Here is an 11467-nt window from a genome sequence, read left to right as displayed (position 1 = left end):
TTTCATAAAAGCACGCTGTCCAGATAGAAATATGATATCGACTGAACTAGCAGAACATCACGTGAAATATTGCGCTGCTCGTTTCAACGGCACACCAACGCATTGCCACGGCATTCCGATGCTTGCGTGGCGCTTCATAACTTCTTTAAGGGTGACGCTAACTTTCTGAAGTGCGAGACTGTTATGTGAGTGGGCGCCGAGACACTTATACGAGCAACGTATAACGCGCACACAGAGAAGTCTAGACATGTACCATGCATTTATTTTCTTCTGCTAGCTTGCGTTCTCTTATGCCCTCCTACTATGGATCAGTTACAACTAGTTCGTTCGTTGCAGAGTCATCGAGTCATCAAACTGAAGGACCTGGTGACGCCTGCGCGAGGCGGCATCGATGTCTGGACGAGATCACAACGCTGCTGCTCCTTCTGCTGCTGGAGCGAAAGTAGTCACGCATATTACAGGGATCATTCTGACAGCTCTATTCAGCGAGGGCATGCCGCAGCTGAAGCCGGCATCATTTTGAGCAGCTGGCTTTGCTATGACGTCCGTTTTTAGGATGGATACGAGGACTTTTATGCAGTTAACCGTCCTTGGATTGAACATCGCTGGTAAGTGGTACTCTAATCGGTCTCTGTTCTCTCACGCTTCATGTTCTTTGTGGCCCAACTAAGCGATGCTTTATAAGGTACTTTACGTTCACGCCACCATATTTTTTATTGATAACTGGCAACGAAACAGTGGTCCACTGGAAGCATTTAATAAGGGTAATATGTTGTACTTTTTCTACTTTAAACATCCGTACTGACGTACGTGCATGCTGAGAGTTGTTTTGGTCGTTAATTGTAATCTGAAAGAGGAAGCAGTCATTTGGTCACCGACTTCAAAGGGAGGCTCCTGCAAAAATAATATGATACAATTATTCGCCAGGTCATGAAACTCACATTCCTGCAAGTAGATTATCAATTGCAATGTGACAAATTCGCAGCCATATAACTACTTAAACCGCCCCGGGAAATCAAAGAGACACAAGTTTCGGTGAAATATAGCTTAGTTAAAGGAACTTTCAGCGGATGTTTAGGAACGTAGCTTCTTCCCTTTTTTCTTGGGGAGGGGGAATAAGGGGCAGTGAATAATTCACCTTTGGAAATATTCATAATTGCGGCAATTATTTCCAAAATCGCAAAAGCATTTTTTCTGGAGAATTTTAAGATCTATGCAATACATTAAAAAACAGAAGGCTGTAGTTCAGCAACGCTGAGAGTGGGAGCGATGCCTTTAGTCTGCCTTGCGAACTGTGCAGGCAGAACGATGTCCAGCTTTTACGCAAGTGATTCCAAGTTTCGATCAAGACTCAATTTCCTCATTTTTGAGCCGCAGAAGAAGCCTCTGAAATAAATGTATCTTCCTCTAGAGACGTTTCTCTAATTCCTACCGCCTTTTTCTCGTATAGAAAGTGCACCATCAACATAATGTTTACCATGCTTTCTAGGCGCTCAAGTTATTTCCGTCAAATACGCTTAACAATAGCATAGTGTTCGAAATTTTTCCACGCCGGGCAGGCAAAACCTTCACTGGCGTGCGTACTGGGAACGACTTAGTGCATGTCGACGCCTATCCTAGGCCTATATTATTAGTAGCCCCCCTCCCCTCCTCCCTTTTCTAGGCGTGCCGACAGGTAAGCACGCGCTTACGATACGAAACCACACTTTTGTACATGATAACGCACAATACTAATGACCATCATTATGTAAATGAGGACCGTAGATCAGATTTGCTTCATTCTGCCGCAACAAGGCACTGCCCGCATATCCACTTCCAATTAATGAAGGCTTAGCTATGCGTTGCAAGGTCTACAAAAAGGCTCACACTAGCAAAAATATTTTTCCATTGTATTAATAGTAAACAAAGATCCTGGGACTACGTGCACTAACAGAACGTAACTTTATAACCTATAAGGTATCTCACTTTATTTATGTTTACGCCATACCCAAGATATCATTTTCCGCGATTGATTAAATGTCACACTTTCGCCCGAAAGGCGAAATACCTATTGCGAAAGCAGTATTTGGCCGTTGTACAAACGGTACTTCAATTTTTTCTCTCATATATATTGCAGTTAGCATTTACTTGTGATTTGCAGAAAAGCAGAAAGCACGTTGGCGTAATTCGCATAACGGGCACGTGTCGCTTGATGATAGCCCCTATAGCTGCTCTTATAGCTATAAGGGCTTCTTTTAATGCAGGCATGATACGCAACGCTAACACAAGTGAACGAACGTTTCCCGTTGATTCTCGATTGCATCACATACCAGAAGCTTCAGTGAAGGTCTTCTGGAAAAGTCACACGAGGCGACAAGCCATCGCGTGTGGTTCAGCCTTTCAAATCGAAGCTGATTGTTTGTACGAGAGTTGGCGCGCCGGCTTTTGCAGTTGTTGCTGTTCAGAGGAACAGTGTCCTCGCTACTGGTCCTGCTGACCAGAAAGGTCGCGCACAAAACCCCCATCCCCTTTCCACTGGGTGCGCTTGCCTCACCCTCAGCCCAGCCCGCACGTAACTTTAATCACTCCATCCCACCGCACCGCGCGTGCTGTTCGGTTCCTACAGCTATAATGTCGCTCTCACCCCAATCTCAGCCGTTGCTTTTTTTCTGGCAAGTGAACACGCGTGTGACATGGTTTTCTTTGATTGCGAAACATCTCATGCGCTGTGTCATGTTATGGAGAGAAAAACGCAAGCCTTTCACTTTTTGTGGCTCTACCAATGCCCCAATGAAAGCGTAAATAATCATTTAATAAGCAATACGGTCATTCGTACACTCGGTAGCACGCACAATATTTCCACCAACGCTCTCATATAAGAGCGTTGATATCCGTCGGCGGGGCTGTCTAGGCTGACGTTCTTAACGGTTCCGTGTCCCCGTGGCATGTGTTTGGCAAATGATTCCAGGACCCTTCGAGCAAGAAGCGGTACCCTGTGTTCATCATCCATAACCATAATCCACGATAAGGATGGAATATCTTTCATCACAATGTAAACATTGTAGTGGAAATGGGGAGGCATGGTACGTGATGTGTCTGCCTCCTACCAAGTGAGAAACCCATGCATCTGCGTGCAATTGACTATCCGGAACGGGGATCGAAAGAGAGCACCAGTTCACAGCAACAGCTGCGCGTGGCAGGCGTCTCCTTCGGCCCGAAGAAGACGCTTAGCATGTGCAGCTGTTGCCGTGAACTGCTATTCTCTTTTCATCCCCGATCAGGGCAGTGAACCGCACGCAAATGCATGGGTTTTCCATTTGCGCAGGGTGGTGCAGGGGGACGGCTTAAGCCAGATCAATTTTGCATTCAGTGAGCCAAACAACAACACTCACCTTGTCTCCACCATGTCCAGTACAATTTTCCACCATTATGATGGAAAACATTCCTTCCTAATGATAAATTGTGGCGATGGATGATGGGGAGATTTTCATTAGCGTAGCATATATAACAAAAAGGACGCAACTTATTTTATGCGCTTTTTCTCGGTGTTCGATATTTTGTTGTCTTGTGTGCCAAACACTGCTGCGTGTTTGGCACTAAGAATAAAATAAAACTAAGGAGAGAAAAGACAAAGAGCATTTAAAAGTGTTCTGTTTTTCTTCGTTTAGACTATAACATAAAAAAAGAGATAACATTGCGATGTTGAAAGGTACCTTACGTAAAAGTGAAAATATAGGAAATTATCAAAATATTCCCTTTCATATGATTGCCTGGGCACTACGTGCGAAAACGAAGACAGAATTATGGGACACGCCGTCATTTCAGACATTGCATTAGCCTACATGTAGTTTTAAATAGACGTAGCTCAATCTAAATTTACAGGCAATGCCATGTTCTTTCTTTCCCCGCAACAAAAATTGGCCACTGTGAGACGGTTTGGAAGCCATAACCGAATAGACAGCAGCGCAACTCCATCGCCGATAGGTCACTGCATTCTCTGTTTAGGATTATCAGCACACACAAAGCTCGTTAATGTTTGTGAACCTGTGTTTATTAAGTCTACCAAGTGGCCTGTATGACGCAAGCTTCCGGAAAAAAAACGGAAATATTAAAACTCGGTCAATATATTGCATTCTGATCAATCCCCATACTTTTCGTGCTGCGTTAACACGTGGTCTTTTGCATTCTGTGTACATCGCAGCGGCCATACTGATCTGCTTCAGAAGCGCTGACGGGGCGACGACAGCTTCCTCCGTTAACCATGGTGTCGGTACCGTAGAATGGAAAATCCACAACTCTTCGAGGCCCGGGTCTGGTAATGCCAAACGCAATGACGATCGGACAGCTAATGTCACAGGTCCTGCGGCGGGTCAGCACCAGGAAGCTCGTAAGCCAAAAGTGACACAGCAACACGAAGGTACCCCCACAAAAGGCCCAACGAAACCGACTCCCGCAACAAGTGGGCCGGGAGAGAAGAAACAAAAAAGACAGAATCAGGACAAAACTATGAAGAAAACCACCTCAGCAAAGACAACCTCGGCGACTCAAGCCTCGAAGCCGCAGTCTAGCCTGGCTACTCCGGCGTCAACACGCAAGAACGCGATTTCCTCTACGAAGTCTTCGACTACAACTACGACCACTACGCGGAGATCTTCCCCTGCCTCCACCTCAGCTACCCGTTCCGCTAACTCAACGACAAAAAGGATTCGTCGGTTTCTCGTATGCGATAAGCCCTGCATATGCGCCTGCGAAAAAAGGTCTTGCAATCGGAAGAAGTGTTCTACTATCGAGAAGGGCGACCACGACCGATGCAGTATTAATTGCTGGAACGTGTGCTTCACTGAATGCGGAAAGACGGGTTTGCAGCCCTGAAGGATTATGAAAAAACGAGGACGCACAACGCGACATTTACACTCGCAAACATTTAGACTTTGAATAAAGGGCACTTGTTTCATTCCGGATTTTCTGAAACGGCTTAATATGTACGCTTTTTTGTACGAATTGATTTGACACACGTGCGCAACAAGCTTTATTTCGATCGTGGAAAGCAAAGCTTGTTTCGCACGTTTGTCGCCATTTCTGAACAGCATTCCCCACCGGAGCCATGGCACTTCACCCATATTATATATATATATATATATATATATATATATATATATATATATATATACGTAGAGAGAGAGACGGTATGTGTATCTAGTCATCTATGCTTGGCGTCCACCAAGAGTAACACAAGCGGCGCCTTGTCTTACGTGTCCTTCTCCTCGTCAGGTCTGTTGTTTTCGCCGGCGCTGTTCTACTGCGGTCCAAGAGTAGGCATGTACATTTTGTTGATTTTCTTTCTTTCCGTGATTAGATCACGTCCTTCCATCACTTGTGAATTCACCGCGTGCAAGCCTATGGGCTGTCCTTTCCTATGTGTTTCCCCCTTCATGTTTAAATTTGTAGCATGCACAGTTGACAGGGACACAAAAGAAGAGAGACAAACGAGCGCTAACTCACGTGCGTGTGTCTTCTTTTGTGTCCCTGTCAACTGTGCGCGCTACAAATTTAACCATGAATACCTACCAACTCGCCCACCTATCAGTATTGGTGGAATTCGTGTCCCCCTTCCTGAAGGAGCTGAAAGGCGTTGTGCATCTTTAGGTGGCAGTTGTCGGCCTCTTCCCTCCCTTCCCGCCCTCCCTATTTCTTGCGTGTCTTCGTGTTTTAAGAGCGAAGCTGTTTAGCAAATCGTTCCTTGTGAATTGATCGCAGCAAGCTATCATCATCTTAACGGATGCGTTAAGATGACCTACAGCCTATAATATAGCAAAGTGGCGGGAAAGAGAAGTGAGGTTGAGGAAGAGGGAAAGGAGGAGGGGAGGGAGTAAAGCATAGCATAGAAAGAACGAGAAGAAGGGGAGAAAGACAAAAGGAGAAAGTAAGAGAGAGAAAGAGATAGAAAGAAAGAGAAAGAGCGAGAAAGGCAAATAATTACATAAAGAAAGAAATAGAAATAAACAGAGACAGAAAATGACATGGAATAAACAGAGAGATGAGAGAAAGAGAAAGAAACAGAGGACGAAATAAAGAGAAAAACAAAGAGAAGCAAGGAAGGCCATCCCGCTGCGCACTTTCTCCAGGCTTGGCACCCCTAGTGCGAAGCTGCCGTATTTTTTTTATAACGAGACAGAATAATAATAATAATCAAATCAAATCAAATCAAACGTTTATTTAACGTGCCCAGGAACAACCGTAAGGTCTTTTGTACTGGCGCGCGAAGAAAAAAGCCAGCATTCATAATAAAATATCAGGGATAAAAAAACGTTATAAAATTGCACATATACAACTATGCGCAGGAAAAAAAAAAAGACAACAGTGTACGAGGCTATGTAAGTATAGTGCAAAGCTCGGAGCAGAACAACGACTGGGAGCTGTGAAAAACATCGAGCTCCAAAAAGTAAGCATTGTAAAGTCGTTGTATCCTGCCAATGGTCGAAAGAAAAAAAATAATAAAAAAATGTCAACAGTGTACGAAGCTATGTAAGTAAAGTGCAAAGCTCGGAGCAGAACATCGACTGGGAGCTGTGAAAAACATCGAGCTGCAAAAAGTAAGCATTGTAAAGACGCTGTATCCTGCCAATGGTCGAATGTTCACAGAGGCAGGCGGATGCATGAAAAGGTCTATTCTCTCTGGTCAGCTTACGTGGAATTCGGAAATTAAGACAGTTGATCAGTACAGGGCAAGATATGATACCATGCACAAGCTTGTGAAGAAATAACAGATCAGCGCGATTTCGTCGGCAGCAAAGTGATGGCAATGACAATAATGCAGCAGCGTTAGAACGAGATCTAGAGTCATTTCTAGCGAAACGATGGTTGTAAATGCTTAGGAATTTTTTCTGGACTCGCTCAATGGCGTTGCTGCTGGAATTAGGAATACCATTCCAGATCACAGATCCATACTCAAGTTGAGGAAGACATAGCGCGGTGTACAATTTTCGGAAGGGCACAGGAGAACGGAATTCTCTAGACATTCTGCAAACACAGTCTAGGGTGCGAAGACCCCGCAAAGCAACACGCTTAGCGTGAGCAGAAAAGTGTAAGGTGCTATCAAAAACAGCACCTAGATCATTGATCTCACATACCTTACACAACGACACAGAATTGACAGAATATAAAAATGGCACACTAGATGTTTTTCGAGTGAAACTCATTACCTTGGTTTTTGAAATATTTAGGGAGAGGTTATTGCTCTTGCACCATTCAGAAAATGAACAGAAATCAGATTCGAGCAAGCGACAATCGATAACTGAATGAATTTCCTTAAATATCTTTAAGTCATCGGCATACAAAAGGAAAGAAGAATACCGAATGACAGAAGAAACATCAATAACATAAATTAAAAATTGAAGGACCCTTAAGCTTCGCCTTTAAGAGTTGAACGCGATAGCGAAATCCGGCCCCTAGTGCGCACTTCAACCACTAAGTGCATACTTATTAATCTGTATTGCTATACACACACGCACACAGATACACATGTGGCGCGCGCGCAAATGGTAGAGGTTTTCGATCTAAAACAAGAATCGCATGGCCTCCAAGATGTACGCCATCTCGGAGGCCATCTCGGAGGCCATAAAGAGTCGAGACATATTTCTTACAATGCCTCACAGAGGGCAGCACATTATCTAGCGTTTGATGTTTGCTTGATCAACGCCTCCTCTAGAATGATATGTTTTCCGCTAGATGGACATAGTTGATAGAATGATAGAATTGATATGTTTTCCGCTAGATGGACATAGTTGTGCATTTTTAGAGCTGTTCGTGTGTGTTTTTAGCGGCGATGGCTGCACTATCCCGGCCTTTTTCAACGTAGTTTGATGGTCTCGCCAATGCGCCTACAAATCGTCGAATGGGCTCGTTTTTGTCGTGACACCTGCCGAGCAAAATGTGTTAAAGAGACTCCTTAACTACATGACATTTATGTAGTGTTTCTTTCTGAAGCAGCTGCAAGTACCATCGTGGCTTTGTGGTAGGACACCAGCTTGCCACGCGAACGGCCCTGGTTCACTCCTCATTGGGACCGAAGATATTTTGTTTGCTTCTTTCTCGATTTTTCGCTCACGGACGATTCTTCGCTCACAACCAACGGTGCCGACACCGACACCGGAATTTCTGCGACACGAGCTCTCTAACGCTATCGCGTTAAAAAGAGGAGTGGGCCCAGTACCGACCCTCTAGGTACCCCACTAGTAGCTTTACACAAAGAGGACGTTTGGCCATTAACGGCAACATAACATGATCTATAAAGAACATAGCAATGGAGGAGATTCACAATTGAAGAATCAACATCAAAGTATGCAAGCTTATCCACAAGCAGCGAATGGCTGACAACGTCAAAAGCTTTGCTGGGGTCACAGAAAATAGCGTCAACCTGTCCTCTCTGCGAAATAGGCGTGGAGAATTGCATCATGAAACTGGCAAGATTAGTGACAGTTGAGCGGCCAGCGAGAAACCCATGCTGATTCACAATCAATGAATTTTTTACATCAAAAGACAATATTTTGTGAAGAGCAAGCTCAAAGATTTTGGATGCGGCACAAAGAAGGGAAATAGGGTGGTAGTTCGAGACGTCACTTTTACTGCCAGACTTAAATACTGGGAAAACACGAGCAGTTTTCCACATGCTAGGAAAAGTTGAAGCATGCAGACACTTATTAAATATGGTAGTCAATACTGGTACAAGTATACTGCCATAGGCTTTTAGTATGGCAGAGGGGATGCCATCTGGGCCAGCTGAAAAGGATGGTTTCAGGCGCTTAATGCATTCTGAAATGGAATCTTCATCTAGCGACACAGCATCAGCTGTGCCAACTGCCTTAACCTGTCGACCGTTACTAGCTACAGAGGCTGGAGACTTATAAACAGATGAGAAATGCATGGCAAAACAGTCAGCAACGGCTGGATCTTCTACTCCATTTGGGTCCAGTATCCTGAAGGACTCGCCACTTTTGCTCGACCGTTTGCGCACATACATCCGAAACTCAGCCGGCCTGTCAGACGCGCTTTTTTCTAAAAATGAAATATATAGATTGTGATCCCGTTTATAAAGGCATTTACAAAGAGTACGAAAACGACAGTATTCTTCCTTCAAATGAGTTGATGGAGAACATTTATACTTCCTGTGTACACAATCTTTATGTTTCAGTGAACTTATAAGTTCTGATGAGAACCAGGAGGGATATTTACAATGATTAGGCGTATAGTGGGGAATGCACTTGCGCATGCTGGTCAAGATAAGTTCCGTAAACTGATCAACTTGATCATCAACATTAGGTTTGTCAGTTACCAGTGACCAATCTGTGGTGGACAAGTCATGGTACAAGCCAACGTAGTCACCTCTCTGAAGGCAAATCTGGGCGTTTTGTCGATTTTTCTGGGAAAGCTTGGTTTTTCTGGTGAAATACAGAGCGTTAGTTTGAGTGGTGGGTGAAATTTGTCAGGACGAACAAGAGAGATGTGAGAGAGTGATACTTCGATAGGTTGATTATTAGAAATACACAGATCGGAGACGTTATCACAGGAATTGGCACTACTATTGTGCTGCTGTAGGGAATTAGAGGTGAGAAAATCTAACAATACGCTGCATTTGTTCTTTAAGAATAGATGATACTGAGACAAATTAAGTGTGGTCCAGTCAATTCCAGGTGTGTTAAAATCGCCAAGTACAAGAATTTTGTGCTTCTTATGTGAAATTACCACATTTTCAATAGAACAGACGATCTGATTAAAAGCAATTGGTGAAACGCTAGGCGATACATAGAAACAACCAATCAACAATTTTTGACAGTGCTCAAGACTAATTTCGACCCAAATTGATTCAGAAATTGTTTCTGTGTCTTTGCGTCTGCATCTGACAGATTTTAGAGAACTGTCCATAGCCATCAATACACCATCGCCTTTTTTGTTTAGTTGCACACAAGTCATGATCACTGCAGAAGGTGGTGTAGTTCGACGGAAGATAGTCACAGGAAGGAATTTCACTGCACAACCACGTTTCAGAAATCGCAATAAGGTCAAAAGAAGACGAAACAACATCAGCAAAGAATTCGCGCGTCTTAGTGCGATGACCACGAACGTTCTGATAAAATATATCCAAATTACACGGCACCGTTTCTTACGGGTGCGCACTCTGAGGGGTGGAGCATGTCTTCGTGGAGGACCCCACGGAATGGTTTGAAAATTCAACCGCACGGCCACATTCACGGGTCATTCAGACGTTTCAATGTATCTTCGTCAACTGTAAAGCCCCAACCACTGGCACGCGTATGCACGCGCATGCACGCGCCTAGGCGTCAAATGCGCCTCTCGGCGTCGGTCGCGGAGGGCTGTACGCGTCCATACGCCTCGAGGCGCGCGGGGTCAAGACGACTGATATTTTCGCGTACGTCACCACGCGTACGGCGTGCCAACCAATCAGAGGCCGGCATGGGCCGGCGGCGCCAACCAATCAGAGGCCGCGATACCTCTGAGTGCTATGCCTAATGGCCGCCGCTTCGAAGGCACCTCCGAGTGCAGGGCAAGCACGGAAACTACGGTCGCAAACGCTCCTGAGTGACCGCGTCGTCATCCAGTACGTCGACGACACGGCGAACGACCGCGAGTGCTACCAGTGGGACGCGGTTTCGTGCCGAGTTCGAGCGACGCCGACAAATCCAGCGAATGCTTCCCGGCTGCCCTTGCCCCGGTTTTGAGTGCGATCGTCGGCCGAGTGAAAACATCGTACCTACTACTGCGGCATGTCGCTGCTCCTGTGCTCTGATCTGTGTGTATCTGCGCTCGGAACGGGTGTAAACATGCTTCGGAAGTTTGAAGTCCTCGCCTACCGCGAAGTCAATTCAGAGCGGTGTCGTCTGCATTCAGCGTAGGCCTCTACCGTCGAGTTCGTGTGAACCAGTTCATGTGAGGAAGTTTGGTTGAAGGAAATTGACGGAAGTTGTTTCCGTCGAAACATACACTATATATGACGCCAGAGACTTGGCGTGGCGCTTACGCAGGAGTTTTTAACCGCAGTGTGTTAGTTTTCGACATCTCCATTCGCCTCATCGTTGTCGAAAGCGAACATCGCACTTGCCAACGCATTTCGGTTATGTGACAACGTACATGAGGAGGATTTGCGGATTTTACGGCGCTGAAACATTGGTTGACTTCGGCGCAAATCATTTGCCTGTGTTGCCGAGCTAACAACAAGCGTGCGCTTGTTGGTAGCAGTGTGACGTGTTTTCGTGCCGGGTACGAGCGACGCCGACACATTCAGCGCTCTCATTTACATTCATGTATAAAATAGAAGCTCGAACGTGCGCGAGTGTGGTGATCGAAAAAGAAAGTTGCATGATTAAGTGCTGCTTGTGTTGCCTGCTATTTCACTTCTTGACTCTTGGTCTGCTTCTCTGCCGTGCAACTACACCTTAGCACATGCCCAGTTGGCCATGCCTTGTTTTGCAGG

At 45.2% G+C, this 11467-nt stretch overlaps 1 protein-coding gene across 1 annotated transcript in view; it reads left to right on the top strand.

Annotated features, from left to right (window-relative positions):
- The first annotated feature begins 572 nt into the window (after positions 1-572).
- Positions 573-11467, top strand: part of LOC119373462 (uncharacterized) — a 36930-nt gene continuing 26035 nt past the window's right edge. Inside the window, exon 1 of the mRNA XM_037643490.2 lies at positions 573-608. Coding sequence (XP_037499418.2) covers positions 575-608 — 34 coding nt within the window. The 5' untranslated portion in view covers positions 573-574. The remainder of the gene's footprint in view (positions 609-11467) is intronic.

The sequence above is a fragment of the Rhipicephalus sanguineus genome, chromosome 11, assembly GCF_013339695.2.
Source record: "Rhipicephalus sanguineus isolate Rsan-2018 chromosome 11, BIME_Rsan_1.4, whole genome shotgun sequence".
In the NCBI taxonomy this organism is placed as follows: Eukaryota; Metazoa; Arthropoda; class Arachnida; order Ixodida; family Ixodidae; genus Rhipicephalus; species Rhipicephalus sanguineus.
Note: the sequence above shows the minus strand (reverse complement) of the source record. Positions and strands in the feature narration are given on the sequence as shown.